The 12016-nt window shown below is 40.0% G+C and overlaps 1 protein-coding gene across 4 annotated transcripts in view; it reads right to left on the bottom strand.

The window, feature by feature from the left end:
• The window catches only part of LOC128656396 (choline-phosphate cytidylyltransferase A), a 110154-nt gene that overhangs the window by 26890 nt on the left and 71248 nt on the right, over positions 1-12016 (bottom strand). For all 4 annotated transcript variants that reach the window (XM_053710274.1, XM_053710275.1, XM_053710273.1 and 1 more), the window contains one exon: positions 9378-9566. In XM_053710274.1, coding sequence (XP_053566249.1) covers positions 9378-9566 — 189 coding nt within the window. The remainder of the gene's footprint in view (positions 1-9377; positions 9567-12016) is intronic.

Genomic DNA, 12016 nt, shown 5'->3' with positions numbered 1-12016 from the left:
AGACAGCCAATTCCTGCTGAAAATAATCCACACCCAAAATAAAGTTTAATGAAAAATATAAGCAGAAGATTCAAACTGAAACCGCTGCCTGAAGTACTTTTCTATCAAAAACTGCTTCAGAAGAAAAAAATACATCAAAATGGTAGAATTTAGTAAAAGTATGCAAAGAGGACCAAGTTGCCGCTTTGCAAATCTGATCAACCGAAGCTTCATTCCTAAACGCCCAGGAAGTAGAAACTGACCTAGTAGAATGAGCTGTAATTCTCTGAGGCGGAGTTTTACCCGACTCAACATAGGCAAGATGAATTAAAGATTTCAACCAAGATGCCAAAGAAATAGCAGAAGCTTTCTGGCCTTTTCTAGAACCGGAAAAGATAACAAATAGACTAGAAGTCTTTCGGAAAGATTTAGTAGATTCAACATAATATTTCAAAACTCTAACAACATCCAAAGAATGCAACGATTTCTCCTTAGAATTCTTAGGATTAGGACATAATGAAGGAACCACAATTTCTCTACTAATGTTGTTGGAATTCACAACTTTACGTAAAAATTCAAAAGAAGTTCGCAACACTGCCTTATCCTGATGAAAAATCAGAAAAGGAGACTCACAAGAAAGAGCAGATAATTCAGAAACTCTTCTGGCAGAAGAGATGGCCAAAAGGAACAAAACTTTCCAAGAAAGTAATTTAATGTCCAATGAATGCATAGGTTCAAACGGAGGAGCTTGAAGAGCTCCCAGAACCAAATTCAAACTCCAAGGAGGAGAAATTGACTTAATGACAGGTTTTATACGAACCAAAGCTTGTACAAAACAATGAATATCAGGAAGAATAGCAATCTTTCTGTGAAAAAAGAACAGAAAGAGCAGAGATTTGTCCTTTCAAGGAACTTGCAGACAAACCTTTATCTAAACCATCCTGAAGAAACTGTAAAATTCTCGGAATTCTAAAAGAATGCCAGGAAAAATGATGAGAAAGACACCAAGAAATGTAAGTCTTCCAGACTCTATAATATATCTCTCTAGATACAGATTTACGAGCCTGTAACATAGTATTAATCACAGAGTCAGAGAAACCTCTTTGACCAAGAATCAAGCGTTCAATCTCCATACCTTTAAATTTAAGGATTTCAGATCCTGATGGAAAAAAGGACCTTGTGACAGAAGGTCTGGTCTTAACGGAAGAGTCCACGGTTGGCAAGAGGCCATCCGGACAAGATCCGCATACCAAAACCTGTGAGGCCATGCCGGAGCTACCAGCAGAACAAACGAGCATTCCTTCAGAATCTTGGAGATTACTCTTGGAAGAAGAACTAGAGGCGGAAAGATATAGGCAGGATGATACTTCCAAGGAAGTGATAATGCATCCACTGCCTCCGCCTGAGGATCCCGGGATCTGGACAGATACCTGGGAAGTTTCTTGTTTAGATGGGACGACCATCAGATCTATTTCTGGAAGTTCCCACATTTGAACAATCTGAAGAAATACCTCTGGGTGAAGAGACCATTCGCCCGGATGTAACGTTTGGCGACTGAGATAATCCGCTTCCCAATTGTCTATACCTGGGATATGAACCGCAGAGAGTAGACAGGAGCTGGATTCCGCCCAAACCAAAATTCGAGATACTTCCTTCATAGCCAGAGTACTGTGAGTCCCTCCTTGATGATTGATGTATGCCACAGTTGTGACATTGTCTGTCTGAAAACAAATGAACGATTCTCTCTTCAGAAGAGGCCAAAACTGAAGAGCTCTGAAAATTGCACGGAGTTCCAAAATATTGATCGGTAATCTCACCTCCTGAGATTCCCAAACTCCTTGTGCCGTCAGAGATCCCCACACAGCTCCCCAACCTGTGAGACTTGCATCTGTTGAAATTACAGTCCAGGTCGGAAGCACAAAAGAAGCCCCCTGAATTAAACGATGGTGATTTGTCCACCATGTTAGAGAGTGTCGAACAATTGGTTTTAAAGATATTAATTGAGATATCTTTGTGTAATCCTTGCACCACTGATTCAGCATACAGAGCTGAAGAGGTCGCATGTGAAAACGAGCAAAGGGGATCGCGTCCGATGCAGCAGTCATAAGACCTAGAATTTCCATGCATAAGGCTACCGAAGGGAATGATTGTGACTGAAGGTTTCGACAAGCTGCAATCAATTTTAGACGTCTCTTGTCTGTTAAAGACAGAGTCATGGACTCTGAATCCATCTGGAAACCCAGAAAGGTTACCCTTGTCTGAGGAATCAATGAACTTTTTGGTAAATTGATCCTCCAACCATGATCTTGAAGAAACAACACAAGTCGATTCGTATGAGATTCTGCTAAATGTAAAGACTGAGCAAGTACCAAGATATCGTCCAAATAAGGAAATACCACAATACCCTGTTCTCTGATTACAGATAGAAGGGCACCGAGAACCTTTGTAAAAAATTCTTGGAGCTGTAGCTAGGCCAAACGGCAGAGCCACAAACTGGTAATGCTTGTCCAGAAAAGAGAATCTCAGGAACTGATAATGATCTGGATGAACCGGAATATGCAGATATGCATCCTGTAAATCTATTGTGGACATATAATTCCCTTGCTGAACAAAAGGAAAGATAGTCCTTACAGTTACCATCTTGAACGTTGGTATCCTTACATAACGATTCAATATTTTTAGATCCAGAACTGGTCTGAAGGAATTCTCCTTCTTTGGTACAATGAAGAGATTTGAATAAAACCCCATCCCCTGTTCCGGAACTGGAACTGGCATAATTACTCCAGTCAACTCTAGATCTGAAACACAATTCAGAAATGCTTGAGCTTTTACTGGATTTACTGGGACACGGGAAAGAAAAAATCTCTTTGCAGGAGGTCTCATCCTGAAACCAATTCTGTACCCTTCTGAAACAATGTTCTGAATCCAAAGATTGTGAACAGAATTGATCCAAATTTCTTTGAAAAAACGTAACCTGCCCCCTACCAGCTGAGCTGGAATGAGGGCCGCACCTTCATGTGGACTTAGAAGCAGGCTTTGCTTTTCTAGCTGGCTTGGATTTATTCCAGACTGGAGATGGTTTCCAAACTGAAACTGCTCCTGAGGATGAAGGATTAGGCTTTTGTTCTTTGTTGAAACGAAAGGAACAAAAACGATTATTAGCCCTGTTTTTACCTTTAGATTTTTTATCCTGTGGTAAAAAAGTTCCTTTCCCACCAGTAACAGTTGAAATAATAGAATCCAACTGAGAACCAAATAATTTGTTACCCTGGAAAGAAATAGAAAGTAGAGTAGATTTAGAAGCCATATCAGCATTCCAAGTCTTAAGCCATAAAGCTCTTCTAGCTAAAATAGCTAGAGACATAAACCTGACATCAACTCTAATAATATCAAAAATGGCATCACAGATAAAATTATTAGCATGCTGAAGAAGAATAATAATATCATGAGAATCATGATGTGTTACTTGTTGCGCTAAAGTTTCCAACCAAAAAGTTGAAGCTGCAGCAACATCAGCCAAAGATATAGCAGGTCTAAGAAGATTACCTGAACACAGATAAGCTTTTCTTAGAAAGGATTCAATTTTCCTATCTAAAGGATCCTTAAACGAAGTACCATCTGACGTAGGAATAGTAGTACGTTTAGCAAGGGTAGAAATAGCCCCATCAACTTTAGGGATTTTGTCCCAAAATTCTAATCTGTCAGACGGCACAGGATATAATTGCTTAAAACGTTTAGAAGGAGTAAATGAATTACCCAATTTATCCCATTCATTGGAAATTACTGCAGAAATAGCATTAGGAACAGGAAAAACTTCTGGAATAACCACAGGAGATTTAAATACCTTATCCAAACGTTTAGAATTAGTATCAAGAGGACCAGAATCCTCTATTTCTAAAGCAATTAGTACTTCTTTAAGTAAAGAACGAATAAATTCCATTTTAAATAAATATGAAGATTTATCAGCATCAACCTCTGAGACAGAATCCTCTGAACCAGAAGAGTCATCAGAATCAGAATGATGATGTTCATTTAAAAATTCATCTGTAGGGAGAGAAGTTTTAAAAGATTTTTTACGTTTACTAGAAGGAGAAATAACAGACATAGCCTTCTTTATGGATTCAGAAACAATATCTCTTATGTTATCAGGAACATTCTGCACCTTAGATGTTGAGGGAACTGCAACAGGCAATGGTACTTTACTAAAGGAAATATTATCTGCATTAACAAGTTTGTCATGACAATCAATACAAACAACAGCCGGAGGAATAGCTACCAAAAGTTTACAGCAGATACACTTAGCTTTGGTAGGTCCAGCACTAGACAGCGATTTTCCTGTAGTATCTTCTGACTCAGATGCAACGTGAGACATCTTGCAATATGTAAGAGAAAAAACAACATATAAAGCAAAATTGATCAAATTCCTTAAATGACAGTTTCAGGAATGGGAAAGAATGCCAAAGAATAAGCTTCTAGCAACCAGAAGCAATAAAAAATGAGACTTAAATAATGTGGAGACAAAAGAGACGCCCATATTTTTTAGCGCCAAATCAGACGCCCACATTATTTGGCGCCTAAATGCTTTTGGCGCCAAAATGACGCCACATCCGGAACGCCGACATCTTTGGCGCAAAATAACGTCAAAAAATGACGCAACTTCCGGCGACACGTATGACGCCGGAAACGGAAAAGAATTTTTGCGCCAAAAAAGTCCGCACCAAGAATGACGCAATAAAATGAAGCATTTTCAGCCCCCGCGAGCCTAACAGCCCACAGGGAAAAAAGAGACAAATTTTTGAAGGTAAGAAAAAAATGATTAATTCAAATGCATTATCCCAAATATGAAACTGACTGTCTGAAAAATAAGGAAAGTTGAACATTCTGAGTCAAGGCAAATAAATGTTTGAATACATATATTTAGAACTTTATAAACAAAGTGCCCAACCATAGCTTAGAGTGTCACAGAAAATAAGATTTACTTACCCCAGGACACTCATCTACATGTTTGTAGAAAGCCAAACCAGTACTGAAACGAGAATCAGCAGAGGTAATGGTATATATAAGAGTATATCGTCGATCTGAAAAGGGAGGTAAGAGATGAATCTCTACGACCGATAACAGAGAACCTATGAAATAGACCCCGTAGAAGGAGATCACTGCATTCAAATAGGCAATACTCTCTTCACATCCCTCTGACATTCACTGCACGCTGAGAGGAAAACCGGGCTCCAACTTGCTGCGGAGCGCATATCAACGTAGAATCTAGCACAAACTTACTTCACCACCTCCATCGGAGGCAAAGTTTGTAAAACTGAATTGTGGGTGTGGTGAGGGGTGTATTTATAGGCATTTTAAGGTTTGGGAAACTTTGCCCCTCCTGGTAGGAATGTATATCCCATACGTCACTAGCTCATGGACTCTTGCTAATTACATGAAAGAAAGGTCATTTACACAGCGTAAGAACGCTTCTCTTTTTATCTGGTTTGCAGATAATTTTGAAAGATGAAATCTCCCTCTTGGGAGAAAATCCTTGAATTCTAATTGATAACCGTGGGTCACTATTCCTAGTGCCCAGGAATCCTGAACATCTCTTGCCCAAGCCTGAGCAAAGAAAGAGAGTCTGCCCCCTACTAGATCCGGTCCTGGATCGAGGGCCACCCCTTCATGCAGTCTTAGGACCAGCATTGGGTTTTTTGGATTGCTTACCATTATTCCAGTTCTGATTGGGTCTCCAAACTGACTTTGATTGGGTAAAATTCCCTTCTTGCTTTGAAGAGGAAGATGAAGCAGGGGGTCCTCCTTTAAAGTTCTGAAAGGAACGAAAATTATTCTGTTTACCCCTCATTTCAACCGACTTATCCTCAGGTAGGGCATGGCCCTTACCTCCTTTAATATCAGAAATGATTTCCTTCAATTCTGGCCCAAAAAGGGTCTTACCTTTAAAGGGAATGGCTAAAAGCTAATGTTTTGATGACACATCAGCAGACCAAGATTTAAGCCATAATGCTCTACATGCTAAAATAGCAAATCCTGCATTTTTTTGCCGCTAATTTAGCAATTTGAAAAGCGGCATTGGTAATAAAAGAATTAGCTAGCTTAAGAGTTTTAATTCTATCTAAGATGTCATCTAACGGAGTCTCAACCTTAAGAGACTCTTCTAGAGCCTCAATCCAAAAAGCTGCTGCAGTAGTTAATGGAACAATGCAAGCCGTACGTTGTAAAAGAAACCCCAGATTAACAAATAATTTCTTTAGTAAACCCTCTAACTTCTTATCCATAGGGTCCTTAAAAGCACAACTATCCTCAATTGGTATAGTAGTACGTTTAGCTAGAGAAGATATAGCTCCCTCTACCTTAGGGACCGTTTGCCATGAGTTCCGAATGGTATCTGATATGGGAAACATTTTCTTAAAATTAGGAGAGGGAGAAAACGGTATACCTGGTCTATCCCATTCCTTTCTAATAATTTCCGAAATTCTCTTAGGAAGCGGAAAAACATCAGTGTAAGTAGGAACTTCCAAATATTTATCCATTTTACACAACTTCTCTGGAGGAATCACAATAGGATCACAATCATCCAGAGTCGCTAAAACCTCCCTAAGTAACAAGCGGAGGTGTTCAAGTTTAAATTTAAATGACATAACATCCGAATCTGTCTGAGGCAAAACATTCCCTGAATCAGAAATCTCACCCTCAGACAGTAATTCCCTGATCCCCAACTCAGAGCACTGTAAGGGAACATCAGAAATAGCTAATAAAGCATCAGTGAATTCAGTATTTACATTGATACTTGACCTACTGCGTTTACCCTGCAACACTGGTAATTTAGACAATTCCTCTGTAAGGGTAGTTGACATAACTGCAGACATCTCCTGCAGAGTAAAAGAATTAGACGCATTAGAAGTACTAGGCGTTGCTTGTGTGGGCATAAAAGGTTGTGACACTTGGGGAGAATTAGATGGCATATCCTGATTCTCTTCAGACTGAGAATCATCCTTAGGCACACTTTCTTTATTTAAAATATGCTTTTTACAATTGTAAGGCCCTTTCAGTACAAAAGCTACACAATGTAAGAGGGGGTTGCACAATGGCTTCTAAACACATAGAACAATAAAAAACCTCAATGTCAGACATGTTAAACAGACTAGTAGTACCACAAAAGTTGTATAAACACTTATTTATTGCAAAAAATAAACATTTGAAAAAAACGTGTACTGTGCCTTTAAGAAAGAAAAAGTGAACAATATTTCCAAAATGCTCAAAAAACATAAAATTAACCCCAAATTTGACTAAATATCGTTGGTTAATCAAAAAATTACTGCACCCAGAAGCAAGGGTAGAAATGAGGCTTTAGAAGCTGCTCAGGCAGCCCACGGCAGAACGATATATGCTGAGAGGTAAAGTTTCCACCTCTTAGGCTTTAGCAGTACTAATATCAAAAGATAATAATAATATCTAATATCAAAAGATAGATAAAAATACCCTCTGCACCTCGCCACAGCTCTGCTGTGGCGCCTACCTGCATCCAGGGTACTTCGAAACAAGTTTCCAACCCTTCAGACCAGCTACACAGTCCAGGAGCCTTCCAAGTTACTGCTTGCTGCTGCTTAGCTTGAAGGAAGTGCGCATCTGAGCGTGCGAAACTAAGCTCCGCCCCTTAAGGTCAAAGTCAGAGTAGGCCCAAACAAAACCACATGGAAGTGCGGTTTTGCACCAGAGTAAAAGTATACACAGAATACAACACAAAACAAACAAGTTTTTAATGCAAAAAATAAAAAACGTACATAAAGGGTTAAATCAATTTTACCACCTCTTCCGATCCGGAGAAGCTTTCGACATGTTGACAATGTTACAACAACACAGGAGCAGGAAAGGATTATAAAACAGAAAAGGCACACTAAAACAGTTAACACATAGCACGTCTGTGCTGCCGGTGAGCGATAAAGCTAAAAAACATGAAGGTAACAAGCAGACATTTAGTGCAGGTAAAGTAAAACATACTGTGCACATAGATCAGAAGCAACTTCTGAGCATGTTTAAGTGATTGTAAATCCTAGCATTTGGATTCATGAAGTATAAGTTGGAAGTGTTTGCCACACTGAGTTGCTCAGGCAGCCCACGGCAGAACGATATATGCTGAGAGGTAAAGTTTCCACCTCTTAGAAAAAAAACGTGCATTCCAACTGGCACCTAGCCGGATAGCCCGCACAGCTATTGGTTAAGAGGTGGAAACGTCACCTCTCAGCAAAATAGTGTTCGGCTGTAGGTTGCCTGAGCAGCTCAGTGCGGCGAATGCTTCCAGCATGAAGTATTTTATATGCTAAATTTAACAGTAACAACCAAAGCAAATTTTTTTTTTTTTTAAAGTGCCCAAAAGTGATATAAATTGCTAGTAAAAGGTGTATGGTGTATAAATATATGTCCCCAGGCCAAGACTATTTGAAGCATGTGAACATGTTCATACTAATAGATGGAGGGCTATGAATGTGAAGGTACTTACCTCTTAGCACCTCCATCCACTGTGCTTACCTCAACTGCAGCAAATTGCTTCCAGTAGACAACAACTTCCTATACATTGCGAGCATCTCAATGCAGGGGTTAGAGCAGTGCTTCTCAACCGCGGTCCTCAAGTACCTCAACCGGTCAGGTTTTCATTATAGCTGAACTAGAGCACAGGTGAAATAATCATCTGATCAGTAACCATGGTAACTAACCTGCTCTCACCCATCAGCTGATTATTTCACCTGTGCGCTAGTTCAGCTATAAGAAAAACCTGGCCTGTTAGTGTTACTTGAGGACCGTGGTTGAGAAACACTGGGTTAGTGGATGCCCTATAAAACATTGAGTAGATTTTGCATTTCTCTCATCAAGTAGGTAAAAGAACATGACTGAGGATCATGGAAAGTAGGAGGGACTTAAAGCGCTGGTGTGTTAGGGTGTATTTTGCCTCCTCCTAGTGGTCAGGAGGGGAATATTCCCACATGTGATGACTCGTGGACTCTCACCATCTGATAAAAGAAATTACATGCTCTAATTCGTTAGAACATGCAATGTTAAGACTAGCGACCCTGCACTACTATCCCACTAAGGGGTTACACACATAGAAGAAGTACTCAGAACCTGTAGAGCACTGCTGGTAGCATGCTGAAACTGCCAGTGATCCAATCAGCAGCACAGGTTACCACAGCACTTCTACTGTGTGTTTAACCTCTTTGGGGGGGTTAAAAACATAGTAATGCAAGGTTGCTAGTCTTAAAATTACATGCTGCAAAGAATTAGAGAATTTAATTTTTTGACTATTATGGCCCTTTAACACTGTATTTTGGCCATTGATTCAACATAGTGTTTCCATATGCAGCAATCAAATACCTAGCCTGATCCAAGTAACATTTTCTTACCAATGCTCCCTCTGGGCCAAACATTTCCAGGAAGTTCCCAATAAACTCTCGTGATTTTTCTTCCCATTTCTGAATTAGGTCAATACTTTTCTCCTCTACTTTCTGAACAAATTCCTTGGACTTCTCCTCTACATCCTTCACCTTCTTCTTCACTTTGTCCACACGTTCCTGTAGGTTATAGCGCTTCTCCTGGAACAACAAAGTATAGGTATAAAAAAATTTAGGTCTGATGTTGTAAAACAAAATATCTAAATAGAATAGTGATGCAGTCGTTTGTAGCTATTCATATAAAACACTAACGGCTAGATTACGAGTTTGGCGTTAGCCTTAAAAAGCAGCGGTCCTAACGCTGCTTTTTAATGCCCGCTGGTATTACAAGTCTGGCAGGTACAGGTGTACCGCTCACTTTTTTTCCGCAACTTTTGCATACCGCAAATCCCCTTACGTCAATTGCGTATCCTATCTTTTTAATGGAATTTTCCTAACGCCGGTATTACGTCTTAAGTCTTGTAAGAAGTGAGCGGTACAGCCTCTACCGCATTTAAAAGTCAGTAGTTAAGAGTTTTATGGGCTACCGCCGGAACATAAAGCTCTTGACTAAAGTGCTACAAAGTACACTAACACCCATAAACTACCTATTAACCCCTAAACCGAGGCCCCCCCACATCGCAAACACTAAAATAAAATTGTTTAACCCCTAATCTGCCGACCTGACATCGCCGCCACCTACAATATACCTATGAACCCCTAATCTGCTGCCCCTAACATCGCCGACACCTACATTATAGTTATTAACCCCTAATCTGCCCCCCCCAACGTCACCGGAACTATATTAAATTTATTGACCCCTAATCTGCCGCCACCAATGTCACTGCCACTATAATACATGTATTAATCCCTAAACCGCCGCACTCCCGCCTCGCAAACACTATAATTTTTTTTAATAACCCTTAATCTGCCGTCCCTAACATCGCCGCCACCTACCTACAATAATTACCCCCTAATCTGCCGCCCCCAACGTCGCCGCTACTATATTAAATGTATTAACCCCTAAACCTAAGTCTAACCCTAACACCCCCCTAACTTAAATCTATTTTTAATAAATCTAAATAAAATTACTATAATTAAATAAATTATTCCTATTTAAAACTAAATACCTATAGAATAAACCCTAATATAGCTACAATATAAATAATAGTTACATTGTAGCTATTTTAGGATTTATTTTTATTTTACAGGCAACTTTATTTTAACTAGGTACAATAGTTATTAAATAGTTATTAACTATTTAATAACTACCTAGATAAAATAAGTACAAATTTACCTGTAAAATAAACCATAACTTAAGCTACAATTACACCTAACACTACTCTATAATTACCTAAACTACCTACAATTAAATACAATTAAATTAAAAAAACTAAATTACGAAAACCCCCCCCCACTAAATTACAGAAAATAAAAAAGAAATTACAATATTTTAAACTAAACTAATTACACCTACTCCAATCCCCCTAATAAAATAAAAAAGCCCCCCAAAATAGTAAAATTCCCTACCCTACACTAAATTACAAATAGCCCTTAAAAGGGCCTTTTGCGGGGCATTGCCTCAAAGTAATCAGCTCTTTTATCAGCCCTTAAAAGGGCTTTTTGCGGGGCATTGCCCCAAAGCTCTTTTACCTGTAAAAAAAAAATACAATACCCCCCTCAACATTAAAACCCACCACCCACATACCCCTACTCTAAAACCCACCAAACCCCCCCTTAAAAAAAACTAACACTAACCCCCTGAAAATCACCATACCTTGAGCCGTCTTCACCCAGCCGGGCCGAACTCTTCATCCAATCCGGCAAGAAGAGGTCCTCCAGAGGGTCCGAAGTCTTCATCCTATCCGGGCAGAAGAGGACATCCAGACCGGAAGAAGTGTTCATCCAAGCGGCATCTTCTTTCTTCATCCTTCGGGAGCGGAGCGGCACCATCTTGAAGACCTCTGACGCGGAACATCCTCCTTGACCGACGACGAATGACGGTTCCTTTAAATGACGTCATCCAAGATGGTGTTCCTCAAATTCCGATTGGCTGATAGGATTCTATCAGCCAATCGGAATTAAGGTAGAAAAAAATCTGCCTGGCTGATCCAATCAGCCAATCGGATTGACCTCGCATTTTATTGGCTGATCGGAACAGCCAATAGAATGCAAGGTCAATCCGATTGGCTGATTGGATCAGCCAGTCGGATTTTTCCTACCTTAATTCCGATTGGCTCTTCTGCCCGGATAGGATGAAGACTTCGGGCCCTCTGGAGGACCTCTTCTTGCCGGATTGGATGAAGAGTTCGGCCCGACTGGGTGAAGACGGCTCAAGGTAGGGTGATCTTCACAGGGTTAGTGTTAGGTTTTTTTAAGGGGGGATTGGGTGGGTTTTAGAGTAGGGGTATGTGGGTGGTGGGTTTTAATGTTGGGGGGGTATTGTACAGGTAAAAGAGCTGATTACTTTGGGGCAATTCCCCACAAAAACCCCTTTTAAGGGATGGTAAAAGAGCTGATTACTTTGGGGCAATGCCCCGCAAAAGGCCCTTTTAAGGGCTATTTGTAATTTAGTGTAGGGTAGGGAATTTTATTATTTTGGGGGGCTTTTT

This window comes from Bombina bombina, chromosome 4 (assembly GCF_027579735.1).
Source record: "Bombina bombina isolate aBomBom1 chromosome 4, aBomBom1.pri, whole genome shotgun sequence".
Classification (NCBI taxonomy): Eukaryota; Metazoa; Chordata; class Amphibia; order Anura; family Bombinatoridae; genus Bombina; species Bombina bombina.
Note: the sequence above shows the minus strand (reverse complement) of the source record. Positions and strands in the feature narration are given on the sequence as shown.